This window comes from Lycorma delicatula, chromosome 7 (assembly GCF_047948215.1).
Source record: "Lycorma delicatula isolate Av1 chromosome 7, ASM4794821v1, whole genome shotgun sequence".
NCBI classification, from domain to species: Eukaryota; Metazoa; Arthropoda; class Insecta; order Hemiptera; family Fulgoridae; genus Lycorma; species Lycorma delicatula.
The window spans coordinates 112,636,725-112,661,942 of NC_134461.1; the positions used below are offsets into that span (position 1 = coordinate 112,636,725).

Here is a 25,218-nt window from a genome sequence, read left to right on the forward strand (position 1 = left end):
TTTTATTACTACAAGGTATTAAAATTTTGGTAAAAAAAATCCGTAAATGGATTTATGTACCCGTGAAGAGCCATGTAATAGAAATTTATAAAATTTGATATAGTTGATTGTATATTATTGGGATTTATTTAATTAAATATTTTAGAAAGTTAGGTTAGTTTAGTAGAAAATATTTGGTAATTATTTACTTTCATCTCGAAAAGAATTGGGTTGAATGAAAATCATACTATTCTTTACTAAACTATTTAATTTAATCGTTTTATGAAAATAACAAGCAACAGTAGTTGTCCAAATTGGGAAAGTGTATCTCGTAATGATTTATTATTTACTGATTATCTTTGCAGAAAGAGAAGATAAATTACAAAGATATCTATTTATGTGTATTAAAATTGCTCCTAAATTTTAGTTATGAATTTTTCGGTGACTAAAATAAAATGATTGGCTTTTAAAGAGCAACAAAATAATTCTAATTAATGTTTTCCTTAAACAGATTAGTTTTTTCAATTCAAAAACATATTTATTTTTTATGATTAGGATAACATAAAGTAAACAAATGTAGAACAATGCGTGGATTTGAAAAACCTTTCAAATAAACCAAGTATAGAAAATTCAACTGAAACTTAATAAAATAGTAGTAGTGTTAAATCTCTTTACAATTAATCTGAGATTTGGTGATAAGATCTCTTGATGTTCAGATTCATGAAAGTATATGTTTGGAGCGTTGCTTTATATGGGAGTGAAACTTGGACGATCGGAGTATCTGAGAAGAAAAGATTAGAAGCTTTTGAAATGCGGTGCTATAGGAGAATGTTAAAAATCAGACGGGTGGATAAAGTGACAAATGAAGAGGTGTTGAGGCAAATAAATGAAGGAAGAAGCATTTGAAAAAATATAACTAAAAGAAGAAACAGACTAATAGGCCACATATTAAGGAATCCTAGAATAGTCGCTTTAATACTGGAGGGCCAGATAGAAGGAAAAAATTGTGTAGGCAGGCAACGTTTGGAATATGTAAAACAAATTGTTAGGGATGTAGGATGTAGGGGAAATACCGAAATTACACGACTAGCACTAGATAGGGAATCTTGGAGAGCTACATCAAACTAGTCAAATGACTGAAGACAAAAAAAATAATTAAAATTCAGTCGAATGAAATTTTTTTCTAAGAGAAGTTAAAAAGTTAACCTTTTATATTAGAGAAAAGAATAAGAAAATTAAAAGATATCTCAAAAAAAACAAAATAGAAAGATTGATATTTACAGGTACGACCAAACATCTAGGACAAATTGACGTTTGGTATAATCTAAAACAAGCTCTAGAGTAATAAGAAAGGTAAATGTCTAATAAAAAAAGAGATTAAGACAGATCGAAGAAGCAGTGATAAAAATAATTCAATGATCTAATTTTTCATGTAAAAAATAAAACAGTATCACTTGAAATAATGCAATTAAATATTTTTTTGCCATTTAACATTAAATATTAAATTTTAAATTTTTTTGCCATTTTAAACATTTTTTAAATGTATAATTTTTCTCTAAAAATGTTAATTCGATTTTTCTAATTTTTACTGACCCATAATTAAAATTACAATTTCAGTTATTTAAATTCTTCATTTGTTTTTCTCTAAATGAGGCATTGTTAGATTAGGAACAATTTTGAACCTCAATTACGGGGATAGCAATGATAAATTTACGCTTATAAAATAGAGTTATAAAATTTTTCTAACTTTTGACCATTTTAACCTACTGACCGTTTTTTACTGATGTATTTTTTTCTAAATAATACATCTTTGAATTGAATAATTTCCAACCTAAACGTTTAAAGAGTTAATTTAAAGAAAACAAAGTATTTTTTTTTTTTTATTCAAATAGAATTCAGTGTTTTCAATACACTTGCTTTTATTTATCTTAATGTAGAGTTTAAAGTAATGAAAATATTTTTATTTAAATAAAATACAAAAGGTTTTTCCTTTATGTTAAAAAATAATTAAATAAACAAGAAAATGAGGTATTTAAAAGTATAAACAATTTTCACTTTTATTACTGCTGGGAGGATGAAATTTTAAGCTATAATTGTTTTATATTTATGTCGTTCTTTATTATTTTTTATATTTTGCTTTGTATTATGAATATCTTTTTCTATGGATAATTATTCATACCGTTATATACCATTAAATTTTAACTGTAAGTTAGTACAATCTTAAAATGAATAAAATATAAATATATTTTTAAATAAACCTATTTGAGATAATTTTAATAAAAGTTATATTTTGTAATTTAATAATTTTATTTAATGTATTGAAAAATAAAATAGAAAATTATTAAGGAGAAAGTAAGTGTGCAATAAAAAGTAAGAGAAAATTAGAAAGTAAAGGGAAAATATCAGGGAAGAAATAGTGAAGAATTTTAACAGCAAGAAGGCATGGAAGGGTGAGTAAAAGATCAATAGAATGGCGCCTGCTCTACACTACACTTTTCCAATAACTAAACTGCAAACACAACCGAAACGACAAACATACTGCTACTGTTGTTACTAAAGTAAGTAATTTTTATTTTGTTTATTTATTTATAGATCTAATAAAATATATTTTTATTATTGGTATTCTATTTATGTTGTTGTTGTTGTTATGCCTTAATAAGCTAATTCTATTATTTATGTATTCATTATTTATTAAAATAATATTACACTATACTTTAATTAACTTTGCCAATATGATTACGCAATAATTTGAGGAGTATCAAAATATGTAATGGTACAAAAAATTATTTATGAAACATATCTCTTAATTCTTTTTTAATTTATAAATTGTTATTTAAGATATATTTCATTTTAGATTTTTCTCAAGAATATTATGAACCATTAACAGTAACGTTTACTTACTATGTTATAATATGTTAGCTTATTGTTGATTTTAGCTTATTGATGCATAATTAATAAAATACAAAAGAATTTTTTCTTTAATGTAACTCCAATCTATTCCTTAATTTTGAGAATTATTTATTAAAAGCGTTTATCGAAAAATCGCATCAATAGAAATAGATTGAAAAATAAATCATATAACTTAATAAGAGAGGTTATGGGTGGGTGTGGTTTAGACTAAATAATTACGTTAAAAAAAAATATATGAGTTCCATAAATTAAAAGGTAAAAGAGTAAATTTTAGTTGTTTTAAATAGAAAACTAATTTAATTTTATTGTATATATATATATATATATATATATATATATATATATATATAAAGTATTAATTCGTGTTGCTCTGCTTTCTTTTAGATACAATTAACTATTAAAGTAGGTATGTCGTTTTTAGACAAATGAAAAATTAGTTTGTTGATATTAAATCTTACAAGATGATATTATCTTGTAATCACAATGACAAAATCATTTTTGTTCTTAAATCAACCTGATCTTTAATCAGTTCTATTAATTGTACTCCTACAAAAAACATATCCCAGTAAAAAAAATAAATAAATAATTTGGGGTTCAGTCTAAAACAATTAACTATTCCTTTCTTTACTTGGGTTTAAACCAGTAGTTTTATTATAAGACAGAATTAAAAACGCATATGTATTCTTATAAAACAACACAGAAAAGATAGAATTAATTAAAACAAGTTTATAACATATTCTCTGAATTAAAACTAGATTTATTACTGGATTTTCTATTATTTTATATCATTGAATAACAGTGAAAGCATAACATATACTTCAAAAATTTTTAAATATAAAACGTTTTTTTTAAAATAAACATTTAAATTTTAAAATTTTATTAATAGCCAACCTTCGTAGCTAATGGTATCGGTTTCCATCTTTTATGTGGAAGGTTCTTAATTCGTATCTTAATCAGACTTGGCATTTTTTCATAACTTATGTATTATGCATATTACGTATTCATATTTTTTTATACTGGCAACAATAAACTGATGCTCATTTACCGTCACCTTGCAATCTTGAGAGATGACTCTTCTAGTATATGAAAAATTGAAGCCGGACCAGGATACGAATATGTTTTATATAAAACGTAGTTATAGCTTAGATTTATTTAAATAATTCCTTACTGACCATAAGCATACAAATGAAATTTTACTTTTCAATAACAACATCCATTACTCAATATATATATATATATATATATATATATATTATTCACTCCATGATGTAGAACTTGGGGTACCTCAAGAATTGTGCTTGTCCATTTCTTTTCTTTATATTTATTAATGATGTTTGACCAAACCTTTATCATCTTTGTTCTTTGATACGATTAAATTCGCATCCAAAGATACGCATCAGGATTAGGAAATTTTAGATTATTTTTTTTAAAATCCTTCAATAAATGCATTCTAAATGACTTTGGTTTTAATGTAATTCAAATGTAATTTTAAGATATACCTACCACTGTTAATTCTATGAATAATTTTCTCCTTAATTTAAACAGTTGTATGTCAGTTTGTAGTATATTCAGAGTGTATCACAAAAAAAATTTCATAATCTATTTTACCTCCAAAAACAATAGAAAATTTTATTTAAACATGTATTCTAAAATCCTTCGTTTGCGAGTTACGGCTAGTAAAAGGTTTCGTATATAAGGTCGTACCGAAATGTTTAAAACGTTAATTAAGGGACAAAATTAGTAATTTCTCATGTTTTTTTAACTAAAAAATCGAATAAAATGGGTCCGAGAATCGTATCTGCTGTAGTTTTTGAGAAATCTTGGGTGAAAATCAATAAATTGGGGTAAAAACCATGTTTTTCATATTTGACGTACAATAACTGTTAAATGGGTAATAATCACGTAAAACTTTAAGACCAAACTTGAAGAGAATTTAATTTTCAACAAAATGGTTTAAGATAAGATGAATAAAACAAGTAAAAGTTAAGAAAATTCTAATTTTATTTAGAAACATTATATTAGACCAAAGTGTATTTATACGTACCTGTTCAAAAATGAACCCACCATTTTCAACACATTTCTTGGCACGCTTGTGTACTGTTTTTTTTTTTTGGTTTTTCAGGGCTGTCCTTAAGTTGCCCAGCCCCATCTATAATTCGGACAATTAATTCCTCACGAAAATGTACTTTTGTTTTGTATATAATAACTTTCATCCACCCCCTGACACAAAAATTTAAAGGGGTTAGATCAGGCGATCTTGATGGAGTATGACCTCCGCGACCAATTAATTTCTCAGGAAAATAATGATTTAAGCGAGTGGAAACAGCACAAGAGAAGTGAGGAGGCGCGCCATCGTTCTGGATGTATACTTTGTGTTCCAGCGTTAGAGAAACATCTTCAATCAGCTGCGGCAATTCTTCTTGAATAAAGTGCCAATAGACCTCAGCATTTTAGCGGCCAAGTAATACGAAAGGTCCAAACAGCAGACTGTGAAGAAGGCCGCGCCTTACATTGACGCTAATCGATGTTGAAAGTTGCCTTCCACTGTTTCATGAGGATTTACTTCTGCCCATATATGCTCATTGCGTAAGTTGTTGATGCCATCACGAGTTAAATTTACCTCGTCGGTAAACAGAACATACTTGTACAGTTGTTGATTTGTTTCACCAGTTGTAGAACTCCAAGCGAAGCGGACCGTTTCCTGGGTGTATATGTTGAACTGGCTGTTTATGATAAGGATACAACCTGTTTTGTTTAAGTGTCCTCCAAACCATCGAATGCAAAATCTTTCACTAGCCGTAATTCACGAACGAAGCATTTTAGGATACATGTTTATGGTTTTTTTTTTCTTTATTTTCACGAGTAGAATAGATTGTGAAAGTTCCGAGAACTTTGTCTTTATTTTGGTTATCTTTTAAGAAGACAAATTCTCGTGTAATATTTTGTTTCGTTTTTGATAATATTAAAAACACGTTTTTGCGCTTTAAAATATCTTATTATTAAAAAAATGCTAAGTGTACCATTATTTACAAAATATTTATTACATCTTTATGTTTTTCCTCCCAAAATTACCCTTAATGATGTTTAATTATGATCGTAAATATTAAGCTAGAAACATATTAATAAAATTAACACGTATTTTATTTTGTGTAATGTTATCGAATAAAGGTTTGGGCTTATACTGTGCAAAGAATTACTTCTAAATATTATTAGAAAACATTAGCATTTCTAAATCTGACAAAAACCTAATTACAACTAGTAATATTACCTCACTAATACTAGTAGTATTATATTACTAGTAATATATTACTAGTATAATATAGTGTATATATTTCTAGTAATATATATACCTCAGTTATATTTGCTTTATCAGAAGTTAAAAATTTACTTTATCAGAAAGCTCCATCTTTCTTCATAATTTATCGTTTATATTCCTTTCTTTAACGAAATTAATTTATCCTAGGTCTCTGAGTTCGTCTTCTAATATAAATCGAAGATTCTGCCACTAACGTCTCTCTTCTCTTGAACATTTGAAAATACCTTACTCTTGCAGTTCATCGTCGATTCCGCTATATTCTCTGCAGTTTCTTGTAACCATAACTCAGTGAATCCTGCCCTTTCTTATAAATGTTACAATGTTTTCTCCAAGTTTTCCTCTTACTCATGTTTTGCTGCGATAAAATTTTATTCTATATTCAAATATAGGTCAACATCGATAAAGGAAGCAACAGTGACATAGATCGTAGTCGGAAGGTCAGCTGTGAAATAGAATATAAAACAGATCCTAATACCGATCATTGAGAAACACCCGACTTAGTGTCAAAAAACATCGACAAATCCCTATTATACTCGTATTTTAACTGTGAAAAACATCCGTCCAGGTAGCTACGCATAACCAAGTAATACGGTTGAAATAGGTTATTTTTTAACTTATAACAGGCCATGCAGCCAGATCTTGTCGAAGGCCTGCTGAATATCCAAGAAGGCAGCCGAACAGTATTTCTTCTCTTCAAAGTTTTTGCTGATAACCTTAAATTTATGCGTTTGCTCAATGGTAGAGTGACCACCACAGAAGCCGAACTGATGATCAGGAATAACATGATCATGCTAAAGAAAAGGCAACAGTCTCTGAAGAAAAAGTAAAAAAATACTGAAAGAAATATAGTTTATTTTAAATGTTTTCCTATTAATGTCGAAACATCGTAATTAACTACTGAAATAATTTTATTTAAATTTAATGCATACGATCAGAAACGTTATTCCACTATCTCTCTATGGTGAATATAAAAAGCTATTTAATAACTAAGCAAAACTCTTCTTTAATTTTTACAATAATAGGAAAATCCATTGAGTATTAAGGAAATCGAATTCTAAAGCGACAGGAAGAAAAACTTTCCAAAGAAGACTTAGGTAGTTGAATTTTCAATTTGGTTGAAAACTTTTTAACGGAAAAACAGAATATATTGTCGAAGAAAACTGAACCTCTTCTTCCAAGCATATTTTTTTTTAATAAAAAACACTTTTCTATCATTTTTTTATTTTTTTGACAATTTACATTTAAATTATTTCAAAAACAATCAGCCTGTGTCGTAATCATTCAAGGTTAAAATTAAATGTTGCCTTACCATGCAAATTTCTGCATTTTAGAAACTTTGTTTTATCAAACTGTTTACTTCTAAGTTATAACTAATAATTAAGTTATGATTAAATATGGTTATAAAAAGTTTTACTAAAAGGTCAAGGATTATTTTATATAGATTACTGTAACCTAAAAAAAAATAACAGACAACAAAGCATTTATATTCTCCTGATGATCGATGATGTTTTTAATAATAAATGTAATTTTTTTTCTGAACACTCATCTTTTTTTATAGGTCTCTGTGGGTGTTGTTGCAATAAATAATTTTCACTACAACTTTATTCTCACTTCAGTATTGCTAAAGAGTTCATTAGTTTTTAATTTTCTATAATTTAATATTCTAATACATTAAAATTAAAAGAGACTTTTTAGAATCAGCATGTGGTTCACCTTAAATATAAAAGTTTTAAATCAAAGGTTTTAAAGTTTTAACGTTTTTTATTCAAACCAAAATGAAGATTTGAATTATTAATTATAATTTTTGTTTTACATAAAATACCTTACTCTTTGATGTTGATTTTTTTCCTGCTTTATAGAAAGAGAATTAATAATAGAGTAGAAAATTACGAACTTTTGAATAAATTTAATTATATTCATTTTTCTGCGACGTCTTTCTTCTTTAAAACATGACTCTATTTTAAAACAATTCATTCTGTGAACTAAATTTTAATATATTATTTGTTTAAGAATATCCTTTAAATGTTGTTTGTTTTTTTTATCTCTATCGTTTATATAATATTTTAAAAACTAAAAAAAAAATACATTTTTACAAATTTATTTACTAATTACACATCATTAAAATTTGATATCTTATTTTGTAACATAGACATATCACTCAAACACTAAGTTACATACCATTCTATTTACTAATGAAGATATGATGTTGAAAATCCAAGTTTACGAAAATATAATAAACGTACTGGGAATTGAACCCTTCATCTTTGATTTATGTATTAATGAGTGGATTCATGGTGATAATTGCTAAACGTTTTCTCGGCCTTCATTCTAATTTTTGAGTCAAAATCGTTATAGACTTCTAGTTTACAACTTTTTTTCTACACATTATGTTCTTTTTCAAAACGTAATTCTGAACAAATTTTCATGCCTCTTGTTTTAGTCAACCTTATCATTATCTAACATAATTTCTTTTGCCAATCACGTAGTCTTTAACCTGTCATCATCCATTTCTTTCTGAATTTACGATTATTTTTCACCATCCATCCCCGTAGTTAGATCAACCCTTAAAACTTTCACTTGTCAGTTTACTTTCTCAATCCTGTCTTTTTGTTTTTACTTTTTCTTATTCTCAATTTTCATGAGTTCGTACATATAAAAGTTTGAAATTTCATTAAATAAAATACTATTCATCTAATTAATAGAAAAAATTAATTAAATTTAATTTATTTTTTTTTACTTATGGTAATTTTTTTAAGTATCAACATAATTTTCTAGCTTCTACGTTCTAATTCTTGTGCTCATTGTATTCATCGATTTTCATTAATTTTTTATACATCTGAGTTTTTTAAAAGTCATTTGTTTCTACGAGATAATTTAATTTACCAATTAAGATTATGGTGCGTCTAATTGCGTACATATATATGGTAATTACATGAATAGTTTAAGTGAAACGTTTGAGATTCAAACCAGTAATTTTCCAAGTCACAGATAAAATAGCTATCATCCCACCACGGATTACCAAGTAGGATGGAATAGTATGTACTCTAAATAATTTAATCCTAAAAGTCATATCATGTGGCCAGAACCCTCAACCTTTCAGGCGTCATGAAAAAATTGCAAAAATTAAAAAAATAAAAAAACAAATATCAAAAAAGTAAAGTACCAAAGAAAAACTAAAAAAAAATTTTATTTTACTAAGTAAAATAATTTTTCACTCTGATTCATAGTAGATCTCTAGTGTGCAGTCCATATAATCACCTTCTATTACAGTAACTGCCGCATTACGTTTATCTTTATTTGGATAAATAAATTAAATTTCTTTTCATCAATGATTCTATACCTTTAAGTATTTCTTCGTGTCATTGACTTTCTATATTTTAACAGCATTTGTTGAATATTTTACTTCGGTTAAAACAAATTTAATAATTGTAGAAAAGAGAAACAAAAAAAAGGTAATCCATTTCGAAAAATATTATCAGCTCATACTTTTAGTTGTCCATTTTCATAATAGGTTTTATAAATTTATTTTTTTTAACTTAATATTTTTTTTTACGGGATTAATTTTCTACAATGTAATTCTTGCGTCCTTTGCTGATGATACAGCGATTATGGCGGTTGACGTTAACCCAACAGTAGCATCGGAGAAACTGCAACAGCAGTTAGACCTCATTGAACGGCTGGTCAAATGGATGTTACATGTTAATACTGCAAAGTCGAGCCATGTGACGTTTGCGATGAGGAGGAGCGTTTGCTCACAAGTTTGCCTAGATGTAGTTTACATCACTCATTTGGACAACGTACGATACCTAGGACTTCTCTTGAACCGTCGCCTAACACGCAAAAATCATGTGAGAGAAAAGAGAAACAATTAAATATTAAGCTTAGATGGTTGAACTGAATATTAGGAAGAAGTGTTTTCGTTAAATAACAAAACTTTTGTTATACAAGGCGTTTTTAAAGCCAATACGGGCCTTCGGGATACAAGTTTGTGATACGGCAAGCAATAGCAATATCGATATCCAAATGTTCCAGAACAAAGTGCTGAGGAACATTTTGGAGCCATGGTTTGCAAAGAGCTAGGACATTCACGATTGCCTAGGGATGCCAACTATTCTTGATGAAATCTACCGGGTAAGCCCAAAGTATGTACTTAAGCTTTACGCACAAAACACCATCTAGCTGTTAACCTTTTGGGTAATAGTGAAGATGTGAGATGACTAAAGAGATTGTATTTATTGGATCTAGAGACTGTTGTGCCTTGAATATCATTCTTTATTTACTAAAATTTTGCTGTTACTATTTATGAATTATTTTAATTTATTAATATAAATTCTTTGGTTTTGTTATTTATGAATTGTTTAACTTTCGTAGTTTTGACTTTGTTTCTTATGTGTGACCAGTGTTAATTTGTTATAATATGCCTTCTTTTTTCTCCCGTATGACTTGTGACAATTCTTTTTATACTCAACTGCTTGTTCTATTTCGTTAACCATTTAATTTTATTGTTCTCAATACCTATGTTATGTTACTATTTAATTTTTTTTTTTGTTTTTAACAATTAATTTTCGAATTCTTTGTACTTTATTGCGCTTAATTATACTTCCATTCGTTATACATTTTATTGTACTGTACTATGTTTAAACCTTTATATTATTTGGAGAGGTATCACTGGATACCTCCCTTTAACGTCATTATTACACTGTACAATTTTCTTTGGTTTCATTGTTCAGGAAAAACTAAATAAAGCACACACAAAATATATTCCACAATATCGTACCTGGTACCTTATAAATATTTTGGAAAAATCAAGAAGGGATAATACTTGAAAAAAGACCGATGTAAACCTGATATTAACTTTTTTTTAAAAATATTTTATATTTTTATAATTCCAGACGTAGTTACTGTTTACTAAATGGATCCCTATTTACTATTTTTAAACAGAGATATCTGTCAGTTTAGTAATTTTCCTTACAAAACTTTTCTTGATGAAATAAATCTTAAATTTATAAATTCGAATTTTGAAAAATCCATAATCTTACTGGAATTCAGAACTAGATTACCCAAATGTAACTAATATATTAAAGACAAATATAATGTTACAACACTTAAAATTTTTGTCAGAGAAGAGAAAATTTTTTAATTAATGACTACTAATTATGTATTACAGGATCATAAACAACTATGCAACTAGACATAACTATATCTTACTTGGCTAACAATTACTGCTCCTTTGCATAAAGTATTATTTACCCTGAAAATTAAATTTTAATGTTTATATTTCATGCATAAAATTAATATGTGTCGTCTTTTGGGATTTTCCTATAGTAATTATGACTTATATTTAACTGCCGTAAATTATTAGCGTTTCGTGAATTATATTGTAGTATAAACATATTTACTAATTTCATTGACAAAAGCTAATGGTACTTTTAATGAAATGAAACCTATATATTAGAAATAAACATGGTATCAAAATTCAGTATAAAATGAAGTTGTCTTCAGGGATACATAAAATGATAGCATTTATTCATTTATGATTTTATACCTAAATAGTATAATTGTAACTATAAATGAATGTATTTGTACTTAATAATACCAACAAATTATTTCGTATGGTTTCGCACATTTTCATATAATTATTGTATTCATTTATACAATTTGTTGTTGACCGTCATCGACAAAGGACAAAATCTAATTTATATAATTAAACTTTCAATGATATTGACAGTACTGTTGAGAACAATAACCATTATTGTTATTATTATTTTATTCATTACGTTAACTAAAATTAAACTTCGGTGTATTTTCGTTATAATAATTTGGAATGTGTCGGACGTAAGTTTTTCATTGATTCACGTGTTTGTGAGTAAAATTAGATCTAATTTATATAGCACTGATGAGTCAAAAGTCGGTGATTAAATTTAAAGTTTGATCTGAAATATTAGTTTAATAATCATTAATGAATGATTCCATACACATTGATATTTGTAATTACTCCACACGGTTCAGGAAATACATTACAGTAGCGATCATTTTTCTATTGGTTAAGTAAATATTAGTTTTCAATTTGAATTGTTATTTTTCAGTTTCAGTTGAAGCTCATTACACTTCTTTCTGAATTACTTCATTTTTGTAAAGGAGTATATACAGCAATATATCAAATTACAAACGGCGATTGATACTTATTTGTTTAAATTAGATTTGTATGAGAAATGAATTTTTAATCGATCTTCAGTTAAATCCATTCATATTATTCTTATTGGGTTTATAATTTGTTCCTCACTTTTTGGGATTCTTTTATAACTTCACGTTATGTTTTTCGTTTTTTATACGTCGCTACTTACCAAATTTAAAAAAAAATTAAAAAATATTTTATGACAGAAGTATTTTTCAGCTTTGTTTCAACATTAAATAATTGTTATCCAGTAAAGAATTATGTGGATTGAATTGTTCATGCGATAATAACCTATATTCTTGTTCACCCAACCCAAAAAAAAAATTGTTCTACTTTTTAAAATATGTTGAACTTCTTATCATAAAAAAAAATCCAATATTATTGTGTAAATAATGAACATAGTGAAGTAAGAGTAATAATCTTTAAATACTACCCAAGCCAATCTAGTGAAGGTGGTTAATTTTATACGGATTTGAATACTAAATCTTAGATACCGGTGTTTTTTGGTAGTTGGGTTTCAATTAACCACATATCTCAGGAATGGTCGGCCTAAGACTGTACAAGACTACACCTTATTTACATTCATACATACCATCCTCATTCGTCCTCTTAAGTAAAACCTTACGGTGGTTCCGGAGGCTAAACAGAAAAAGAAAAAAGAAGTAAATTAAGTAACTCTGTTTAAGTTTACTATATAACTACATTGTGCGCAATTTTGTTTTTCGCAATTGTTACGGTTTGAGAATGTTGATGTAGCTAAAACCAAGACAGAGAGTGAAATAAATATTCATTCTGAAATATTGTTGACACTCTTTGAATGAAGAATTCCATTAATATTTTAAAGTAAAATTATGCCATAAAAATCATTAAAGATGAATTTAGGCTTCCTCAAAACATATTTTACCTTCCAAGAAACCAAAAAAAAATGAAGAAAAAATAAATAATTTTAGTATTAAAAATAAAGAAATGAAACGATTAATAAAATTCATAGTTATTTTATAAATAGTCATATATGCCCTGTAGACCTCCTTTAATGCCTGTTAATTTTATAAAAAATATCAGTGAATTGTAATTTTTCCAAAGCAACAACTTGGTCATTACAGGACTCTAAACTTTCTTAAGTATGCGGGTTTCAGAATAATCAGCCCCCATCTTAAAAATAGTAGTTACAGCTGGTTACCCATCCATCATAAGGTTAAAAAAGTATTTTTTACGGTTCTTCCCGACAATGGAAGAACTTGCTTTTGTAGCGTTTCCCGACAAACACCTAAGGAGATGGCCATACTTTGTTTCTCTTTTTTGTATTTTTTTATGGTTTTAGCTTTTTGTGGAACAGTTAGTGAACAACATAATCTATAAAACGGACTTGTGTACAATATTTACAGCTTTTCATCACTAATACCATGTGTAAGAGGAGAGTAGGATTCTTTAAATATATCATGAGGATGCAAGATTCAAGACTTCTGAAACAGTAGTATAGTAAAATCTCGATTCAAAGAACACCAAGACAGATGCAGATGGATCAGAGAAATAAGAAGGAAATCGGATCTGAAGGAAATTGGTCATACACCATTAAGACACCACAGATAAGTTAAAATTAAACAAGAAAATCAAGAAAAAAACACTTGCTTTACACTTATAAGAAAAAACTCACTATATAAACATTTTCATCACCGAAAAGGCACTAAGATCAGAACAAATGAAAAGGTATTGGAAGGACTACAAAGTCAAAACAGTCCCATCAAAGAGACTTGGATAGTAGACTAAGTTATTTTTTTTATAACTGTATGGATCAGTAATCCATACCGTTATAAATAATACATGCACTTGATTTTTTTTTTTACAAAAGTTCTATTTTTTGTACTTTATATTTAAATTTTAGCTAAATAGATATAACTATATTTTCCTTTACTTGTAGTTTAAACCAGTTTTGTTACATTTTGGGGGCGGTTTAGGCAAACTGACAATTTCTATAGCTGGATGCTCTTTTTGTTATGAAATTATAACAAGATACTAGCATGAATGATGTAAATGAATGGTCACACCCATTCTCTTATTGTATTCCACATTGTTTAACTTTATATAATCAAATTCAAATTGATCTGGGAAGTAATTTATTAAATGCCTGAGGATGATATAAAACTATAAATATACAAAATTTGAATTTAGAATGCTATCCAAATTATTTTTGGGAATAGTTCCCTTTTCCCTTCAGAAGGGGTAGGGAGGGGTATATACGAGTAATATATTGTTTCTTGATGATTAGGAGTATCTTAATTATTTACAGCATCTTTCACATTCTTTTTAATGGGTATGATGTACATGTGCTTCTTGCATCTAAGATGCAAAAAGCATCAATCAGAGCAACTTTCTGTGAAAGAATTATTGTTATGTACATATGCAGTCTCTATGGTGAACAGTGAAAGCATCATTTTTAAAGCTGAATATATCTACTTTTCAACAACCTCAATGTATTGAAACGTGTAATAATATATTGTATACCTGTATAAAAAGCCCCCAGTTACAAATAATAAACCTCCACAAAATACATTATATTTAAAACCTTTAATTTCAGTTTAAAAACTGTTAATATTCTTCTAACAATTATTGTGTTTTTAATAATGTTCTACATTGATTCATTAACATTTTTTTTAAATCTTACTCTAAACAGAAGAATTATGTTTCAAATATTATTTCAAATTAGTTTTAAGTTCTGTTGGAATGGAAAGAAAAATTTTACTGTGATTTACTCGTCACAGTTGGCTATAATTTTAATATCAATTTTGATCTTTAGAAAGAACGAACTAAAGCAAATTGTAAAATAAAACAATTTTTTTTTTTAATTTCTTCAAAATGTTTTCAGTTATCTTTGTGCCATCCTCAGTGATTGGTGCTGCTGTTTCACGATTGTCTCAGCTGGTTACTGTTGTTTTTTTTTTATTAGGCTGATGTGTATAAGAATGTGGTCAAAATCTGTGTGCAATTTGAGTTGTGTTTGTTCATTTAGTTATTGTTATTCTGGTTTTTTTTTATGTTTATAGCTTTAATAATGTTCAAACCGATTAAAAAGATGTTATTTTTGTGTAAGATTTTTTTTTTTATAATACTTTATATAACATATTAATACCATCAAGAGTTTTTGTCCATGTTGGTGGTTTTGTGCCAAACAACTGCTTACTCAATGTTGCTGTGTAGGGTTTTTAATGTTTTTACTATCTTTGAAAATATATCCTGTTTGATGAAGCTCCAAACAGTTAAGTTTTATATTTTAGGGGCATTGTTTTTTTTTTTTTTGTCTTCTGTGCAGAATGATTTATTTTGTTATGAAGACTAGACTGTATCCAGATTTTTATTCTTTTACTTGTGCGCATATTCTCTGAGTCATTGTTTCAGTGTTAATGTGAAAAATTTACAGTAATTATAATTATAAAATTTATGTTCGTAATTAGTTGAAAACAGGTTCAAGTATACTAAGATTATGCACTATAATTCTCTACAAAAATAATACTTTTCACCACACACAGAGGAAGAAAGGATGAACAAAAGTAGAGGGTTTAAGAAGCCAACAATAAAAGTATGAATTAAAGGGGTGAAATATGACACAAGAGGGTTCATCAGAGGTTTTCTTTTGTTTTATTCAAGGTCTTTCAGATGCATTAATGTTATTCTACATAATAATAAACACACCACTCACTCATGTTCATCCATTTACATACTTGTAGACTGATATTTAAAAAAAATATTTACACAATATATATATATATATATATTTTAAAATTATTAATAAATTATAAATTCTTCACTACCCACATAACTTGAAGCATTAGATTAAAGTATATTGTCTAAAAATTGTTTTCACTATTTAGAGAAAGCTTAGGTAAAACTGTTTAGAAATACAAGTATTATTTTGTCAACCTACATATTTCATCGGATTCCATAGTACAGTTGATAGCAAATGTTATGTATTACCAAAAATATGCTGTCCATACTTTTTCTAAACCAAAATTTTGTTCCTTACTTTGTTCAAACTTCTGAATTTAATGTTATTTTCATTTTAGTGTTCCAATTGAATCACGTTTAAGTGAATTGATTTTCTAGTTATTATTTACTAAAATTCAGTGAAATTTTTCTTTTACCTTTGACACCTTTCCCATCAGTTCAGATGGACTAATTAGTTATTGGCTTAAATATGTTTAAAGATTTTTTTTGTCTTTAGTCATTTGACTGGTTTGATGCAGCTCTCCAAGATTCCGTATCTAGTGCTAGTTGTTTCATTTCGGTATACCCCCTACATCATACATCCCTAACAATTTGTTTTACATATTCCAAACGTTGCTGGCCTGCACAATTTTTTTTCTTCTACCTGACCCTCTAATATTTTTTTTTTCTTTCCGTAGCAGAGGAAAAAGCTCTGCCAGCCACCGTCAGGCTCGCACTGACGGCAGTGCGAGGCTCTCACCCGCTAAAAAACCTCCCCTTCTACCATGCAGGGGCCGGATCTAAGCCATATGGTATGTACAGCCCCTGCATGATCACCCAGGCACTCCACTATCCGAATCCGTGTGACCGGAAGGCCACAAGGTCCCCAGGGGCCGATCGACGAGCGACGACTCCGAGGAGCCCCCGCCGCCCACCCCCAGAAGCTGGCCTTCCTTGATCACCCGTCATTGAACTCCAAGCCTCCATAGATTCGCATCAACTCAGCCTGCCGTAGTCGAGACACACTCCTACTTGTTGCCATTGCTGAGCATTACCTCGATTATATTGTTGGCCCCCTCCACACCCTGACCCTCGAGCACTCCGCGGAAGTTGCGCCATCTAGGGCAAAAAAATACTACATGCCCTGCTGTATCCAGTCCGCCGCAATCGTAACAGCGACTTGTATGGCATCTGCCCATCCTGTACAGGTAGTCTCGAAAACATCCATGTCCAGACAGGAACTGGGTGAATTCGTAGCCTGTATTACCATGCTTTCGCTCCACTCAGTTCCTGATGTCTCGTATGAGCCCATAGGTCCACCTTCCTTTGTCCGAATCTCGCCATCTGTCACGCCAAGCCATGTAGAGACCGTCAATTGCCTCCTTTCTGTCCCCTCCATTCACTATTACAGCTCTCATTTGCACTTGTAAGTCTATGGGCAGTACTCCAGCTATAACCGAAGCCACCTCGACGCTGATCGTTCGATACCCTGCGATGACACGTATGTTCAGCCTACGTTGTTGCATAACCAAACGCCTCACGTTCCTTGCTCTCTACAACGCTCCCAGCCATACAGGAACTCCATATAACACCACAGAAGAGTACACACTGGCCAACAGTTTCCTCTTACCCGTCTGAGGACTGCCCTCATTTGCTCATCATGTTGCTCAGCGCCTTCACCACATTTTCGCCCTTTCTCGCCGCCTCCTCAACATGTATAGTAAAGGATCGGTTCTTGTCCAGCCACACGCCTAAATACTTCGCGGCTGGACTAGGATGGACTATCGTGTGTCCCACTCTAAAACGCAATGGATGCAGTCTGCGTCTTCCAGCCTTAACAACCACTTTCACTTTGTCTTCAGTGAGCCATAGACCATGAGCTATTAGCCACCTCTTAACCACATCAGCCGCTGACCCTCTAATATTAAAGCGACTATTCCAGGATGCCTTAATATGTGGCCTGTAAGTCTGTCTCTTCTTTTAACTATATTTTTTTTTTTCAAATGCTTCTTTCTTCATCGATTTGCTACAACACATTTATCACTTTATCAACCCATCTGATTTTTAATTCTCCTGTAGCACCACATTTCAAAAGCTTCTAATATTTTCTTCTCAGGTACTCTGATCGTCCAAGTTTCACTTCCAGTTTAAAAATAACAATTTTTTATGCAATTTTTCTTCTTTAGCATAGTGTATTATTCCCTACAACAACAAAATTATGCTCACAGCACTAGCAACTATCCCAATTAAGTTTTAGTTTAATTTTAGCAAAAATTTATCAATAATTAATTTACTGTTTCATTATATTCATTGAAAATTTTTTGTTGTTACTTGCCCAAAGCTATATGACTGATAGAAGCTTACATCGTTCTCAAAAAATGTGTTACCAATTCTCAATAACATAATTAATTTCAAGTACTACTATTTCAAGTTGACAAAAAGATCTGGAGTACCATTATACCATCTTTAATCACCCACATCTGGTGTTACATAGGCTTACCATATGTCCAGGATTAGCTCGGACAGTCCTGGTTTTTTAGTGCTATTCAGGTTAATGTCCGGGGTTTGAGAATTTTATGACTGGCGAGGATTTTTTTTAATTTTAGATCTATATGTTCGACATCGCATTTTTAAACATTCTCTTATGGCCATGCATCTCTCAGCCAACCTTGGAACAAGCGCTGACGTTGATTTTGATGGAGGCATGGCTATCAGTCTCACCACAAATTTTTATTTACTCATTTTTATGTAATCATTTTACTTAGTCAACTGGGGCAATGTGTTTATGTTGTTTTCATATGTAAAGTAACTCATTTACATGTTTTTGATCATTTTATCTCTATTCGTTTTTTGTCTCATTGTTTAGCAATGGGCAAAAGAAAATGTGTGTTTAATGTTAACCTGCAACAGGAATACAGATTTTTGGGATAGTCTAATGACAGTAACAATGAATGAGTTTATGCATAGTATGTACTGGAGAATTTTCTGTTGCACATAACGGAAAGGGTGATATTGAAGACCATGTGAAAACAGTTAAACATAGGAGTGCTATTAATGCTACTGCTTCAGCAAACATAAGAGATTTTTTTAAAGCCACAGACGGGAATAACAATAACAGTGATGTGGAGTGTGCTGCTAAAGAAGCTATCATACCACACTGCTAGACACAAATTAGGTTTCAAAAAATCAGACTGCTCATATGAACTCATTAAAAAGTTATTTGACCCAAAATTTTCATCTGCTAAAACCAAAACTGAGGCTATTATTGTTAACGTTATTTCACCATTTATATTTGATAATATGTTGCGTTCTTTAGAAAACATTAATTATGTAACAGTAACGATGAATAGCTCAAACATAAGTGAAGTAAAACATGTTCCAATTATTGTAAGATATTTCAGTCTGGAGGAGGGAATTCAAGTTAAACTTCTAAATTTTGATGAAGTGTCAGGTAAAACTGCCCAGATTTTGTCTCAATATCTTTTGCAGTGTGTGAAAAAATACAAACTTGAAGAAAAGTTGATTTCCTATACTGTTGATAACACTAACAATAATTTTGCTGGTGTCAAGAGAAAGGGAAATAAAAATATGTTCAGAAAAGTTCAAAATGATTCAGATAGACCTATTTTATGAACTGGTGTTCAGCCCACATTGTACACAATTCAGTACAAACAGCATGTGTCCAAATTTTTATGTCCAGTGGTAGAGACCCCTGGACATAAAAGTTACTGTTATAAAAATGTATAAATATTTTCACATACATACAGTAAGAGTAAAAAAAACTTAAAGAATTCTGTGAATCTGTGGAAACAGATTACAAGAGTATTATTATTTCATGGCAGCACAAGGTTCCTTAGTTTGTTACCTGCAATAGAAAGAATTCTTTCCATTTTTGATGTGCTAAAATCATACTTATCTTGTGACAAATGCCTAAAATTATTAATTGATTTTTTTTTTAATCTAGAAAGTGAACTGTTTTTGAAATTTTTATATGGTACTCTACAGTTATTTAATAATATAGTTCTGAAATTGGAAGCTAATTCTATCACAGCAACCTAAGTATTTGAGACATATTTTGAATTAATTTTTCAACTTCAGGAAAGAAAAACCCATATATTTATACAATCTTCTGCCAGAGAATCCACTCTAAAAGAAAATAATGATGTTCAGGAATAAAATTTTTTTCAAACACAGACAATTTTTATAATTCTAGTATCCAATACTTACAGTTGTAGAGAACCAGTTTTCATAAAATTAGTAAGTTTCAGCAGATAAATTTACGAACTGAAATTGCCTGGTCTGATTTAGAAGAGAGTGCACAAGTTGGTAATGAAATTATAAAAGATTCCATAAATATTGATGACCTATTTGATGAATGTACATTGTTGAACTAGGTAATTCAAAACCAAACGGCAGGTTGTGGTTCAAGTTCTGAAAAAGTACCAGATACTATTGAAGAGAAATGGAAAGCAATTTTTAAGATGTTTCAAATACTGATATTTCATGTTGCAATATTTCTAAAATGATTGTGTTTGCGATGTCTTTGCCTGGGACATCTGCTCCAGTTGAGAGAATATTTTCAATTATGGGTTACATTTGGTCTGCAGAAAGGGGTAGACTTTCAGTATCTACTGTTAAACATCTGCTAAATGTTAAAATTAATTCAGAACTTTCTTGTTGTGAATTTTATAATGTAATTAAAACAAACAAACCATTTCTGAAAAAAGTCATGTCTAGTGAAAAATATAACTGAATAAATAAAGTTTAATGTTTCAGTAAACTGTTAAGACTATTAAGTAATTTCAAAAATGTGTCCTGGGTTGGACCCAAAAAATATGGTAATCCTAGTGTTACATCAACATACTAAGTTTATTCAGATGATGTACAACCTTTACTTATCCTGTTCACCATTGTAAATGACTGTTCAGAGAGTATCATTACTCTGAGAAAAAGCAATTGTATAACTTTGATTGGTATTGTTTTTATTTCAAAGTTTTACAAATTTAACAGTCATTAACCATGAAACAAATAGTGTAAAGCAAGAAAAATAATACAACCCTTTCTGGTAAAAAAAATTGCATTTTATTAACTGCCTTTACTTAGTAATGGATCATTCATTACCTTATAATTACTTTATTATTTAGTCCTCAAACTGATAAGCTACTTTTAAATTCCTTTGAAGCTCCTTAAGAAACTTTGAGGTTCATTGTAAATTGTAAACATTCTAAACATGCTATCTATACCTCAATACCATCTTTTCCTGTTCTACTTAGTTATCAGATTCTAAATTAATAGCATATCTTGGTTTTTCAATCCAGGATTGTAAAAGGTCACAGGAACATTCATGAGATTCCATTGACACAGCTTATTATAAGACTTACTTCTAGAAAGATATATAGTTATTAAACTACTTTCATAACATGCATAAATCAACCATTCACTTTAAAATTAATTACTTTTAATTATTATATTTCATTAAAAGCTGGGACTTCTCTGACAATATATTCTAAAAGTAAGGATTTTAATCTCTCAATTATATATTAGATCAGTAATTTAAGAAAAAATTATTTTTACTGTATTATTTTATTTTTTTATTTATTTTTTTGTTTGTTTAACCTCCGGAAGCTGGGACTTCTCTGACAATATATTCTAAAAGTAAGGATTTTAATCTCTCAATTATATATTAGATCAGTAATTTAAGAAAAAATTATTTTTACTGTATTATTTTATTTTTTTATTTATTTTTTTGTTTGTTTAACCTCCGGGTCTGCAGTCAAGCAATTCTTTCCGTAGATGATGAGATGCATGTTTTGTAGCGTGTGTGAAAAATGTCATGCCTGACTGGGATTCGAACCCAGAACCTCCAGGTGAAAGGCCAAGACGCTACCACTCATGCCACGGAGGCCAGCATTATTTTATTATTAGCAAAAGATTAGTACAGGTTGACGATTTTTTAAAAATGTTAAGATATTTAAGCTTAAGATATTTACCTAGTTAAGATATTTAAGCTTAAGATATTTTACCTAGTTTGTTATTTTAATGAAGTATTTAATTATTTTAATGTTTATTTTTAAAGCTTTCCTAATGGAGGGTTGTTCGGAGTGCAGCTGGGAGCTGGGCCCTCCTCCAGATAGCATTATGGCTATTCCACCTCCACCAATGCCAGCATTTTTACATCTTGCACCAGCAAATATCTCAACACCACCATGTAATTTACTTTGTGACTGGAATACTGGACAAGGCGTTGAATTCATTGAGTTACAACAAGGTTTGTATTAAACAGATTTATTCTTTTATTATATATTAAATAAATTTTCAAGTTTCAAAAAGAATCCTTTTTGTTTTTTCTGAATATTTCATCATAAAAAATAACTACTATTATTGTACCAAGAAGATCCAAAATTTCAAAAATTAAATAATGATAAAAATTAGAATGCATTATTAACAACTTCAAAAAATAAAAATAAATAAATAAAAAACGTCTACAATTTTTAAATCATGAAAACATTTGTTTTTTTTAATACTTTTTAAGACAACAGTTTTAAAAAGCATGAAAATTTTATTCTACATCCACAGTTACATGTAAAATTATAAATAATTTGTAATGCTTTTTAATTACATTTTCTTTTTCATTTTTTTAAAAATACTTTTCACTGCGGATACTGATGTTCTTTGGTGATTGGGTTTCAATTAACCACATGTCTCAGGCATGGTCAACCTGAGACTGCTCAGGACTACATATTTACTGGTACATTTACACTTATATTTACAGCTACAGGATTGGCAAGCCAGTAGCAATGATTGCATTTGTTTATATACACACACCCAGATCTGGCCAGCAAGCTGGAAAAACTGGTTGAAATAATAAATAACATTCAACAAAAACAGTAAGAGCAAAGTTTTGTAATAAAATTTGATGTCCTTAGTTGATAATTAACAAAATTTTATATCCTGATGTACAACTACAAATTATGTTGTTAAATACTTTTCCAATTAACTCAATTCATTGAGTTTTAGTGCTTGAAACAAAATATGTTGGTTTTGAAATGAATACTTTATTTTAATGAGTTCTTAACTGTAGATAAAAGTCGCATCAGTAATGATAGCTGTGATATAAATTGGAAAAAAAGAAATTTATTATTTACCCTTATTTCAGCATTGCCTGGATAAATCAAAGGAAACCATTGTAAAATTTGCATCAGAAGAGTTACTAAACACAAATAAATTTTTAAATAAAAGATAGAAGTAGTTAATTCCATATTAAAAATTATAAAAAATAAAACTATGAAATTATAGTAGATTAAATATAGACACTTTATTAATAAAATAATAATTACAAATTAAAAGATAAAGTATTACAATATGAGGTTCCTAATTCCCTTATATTGAAAAACAGAAAAAAATATTTGTATTTAAATAAAATTATTTTTCTAAGAAACATAATTCCATTAGAAATGTTGAACAGTAATGAAAAATAAATTGAATAGAAACATAAATGAGTGTATTTTTAACATTGAGAATGGTGAACCTGAAAATCAAATCAATTTTGACTAGTCATTCTCAGTTTTTTTAATACTTGTATCACAGATGACAATAGATTGCCATGTTTTTTTTTTAATTTTTTTACCTTGTGAAACAAAAATTGTACAAAGTTTTTACAAACCTTTTTGTTAGTTCTATACTCACTTCCCATCATAGAGCTTCCTTTTGAATCATGCTTCTGCCAGCTAAATTTATGTTTTATTTCTAATGTTTTTTTTTTCAGTTTTTATGTTGCAAAATCAGATTACTTAAAAATGAATATTAGTGCTTCTTACGCTTACAATTTTACAAATTGTGTAGAATATGGTATCCACATCAATTTTTTTCAGGTTAGCCAGTTTCAGCTACTATCTGCATACCTTTCCATTATGTACAATTATTATACAATAATATTATCCACTGGTTTATATACTCATATTGCTCACAGATTTTAATCACTTAACAAACTAAAATAAAACTTATACCAATTAAATTATAAGGTAAAGTAGTAATCTATAAAAAGAAAGGTTTTCATATTTTACAAATTGCTGTAAGTTAAAAAAAGTAGAATATAGCTTGACAATCAAAAAGTGCTATTATTCATAAACGTAAACTAAAAATCTATCAATTTAAATATTTATTATAGTCAGCATGATTACAAGTGAAATGTAATAGTTGTTATAATCAACTAAATTAAACAACGATTATGATTAATTATCGTATCTATTAAAAGTTATAACAGCAAAATAAAAAATTGCTATTAAGCAGTATTTTATATTTCAATTGCTAGCTTAACTGTAACCATTGTTTGATTCAGTCGGACATGACACTTATTAGATTTTATATTTAATAGTGGTATTGCATTATCTAATCTTATAATATTTTATAACTGATAAGTCCACGAATTTAAAAAAGTTTATTATACAAAATAATAAATTTATATTGTGCTTTCTCATTTTGTGTATTTGTAGCTGTTGTTTGTCATTAATTCAGAACATTAGGCAGTATTTTGAACAAAAAAAGCATAAATGAGTATATATATTATTTTGTTTTATTTGCATAACAGATAGCCCAAAAATAATTTTAAAAAATTGTAGTTTTGTAAGTATTTAGCTTTATTCCCCCAAAAGGAGTTTTTATTTTTAAGTGAAAATTCAATTGGCAGCATTGTAAAACGTGTGAAATTGTTTTTTTATTTTTAGGTTATTTTTAAAGATAGCAGTTATATTTTAAAGCATATCATCTTAGATATTATTAAGTTAACATAATTTTGTAATCTTATCAGTAGAAATATTTTTAAATTGATACAGTTAAATTTTTAGTGCACCAAAATAGTTTGTTTTAGGTTTTAGTTTTGGAAAGCAAATTGAGCATTGCTCAAACAATCATAAATATATGAATACACCATTTTAAATTTGAAATGGATGCATGCAATTACAATATACACATATTCATTAAACAATAACAATTATATTTTACTGTATGCCTGTATTTACTCGTACTTTATTATTTTTAATTCTTTACCACTTTAATATCAATACAGTTATTCATAAATTTCAATTGTTTTTTTTTTTTTTTTTTATGTTAATAACCCAATCAGCAAATTGTACCTTGTTTT

At 28.8% G+C, this 25,218-nt stretch overlaps 1 protein-coding gene across 2 annotated transcripts in view; it reads left to right on the plus strand.

Moving 5' to 3' along the window:
• The first annotated feature begins 2,433 nt into the window (after positions 1 to 2,433).
• LOC142328064 (uncharacterized) overlaps positions 2,434 to 25,218 on the plus strand; it is a 29,930-nt gene continuing 7,145 nt past the window's right edge. The window contains exons 1-3 of one of the 2 annotated variants that reach the window (XM_075371534.1): positions 2,489 to 2,537; positions 21,705 to 21,734; positions 22,156 to 22,347. In XM_075371534.1, the coding sequence (XP_075227649.1) occupies positions 22,164 to 22,347 (184 nt within the window). In that variant the 5' untranslated portion in view covers positions 2,489 to 2,537; positions 21,705 to 21,734; positions 22,156 to 22,163. Of the gene's footprint in view, positions 2,538 to 21,704; positions 21,735 to 22,155; positions 22,348 to 25,218 lie in introns of both variants that reach the window. The other variant, XM_075371533.1, reaches the window with a different exon arrangement.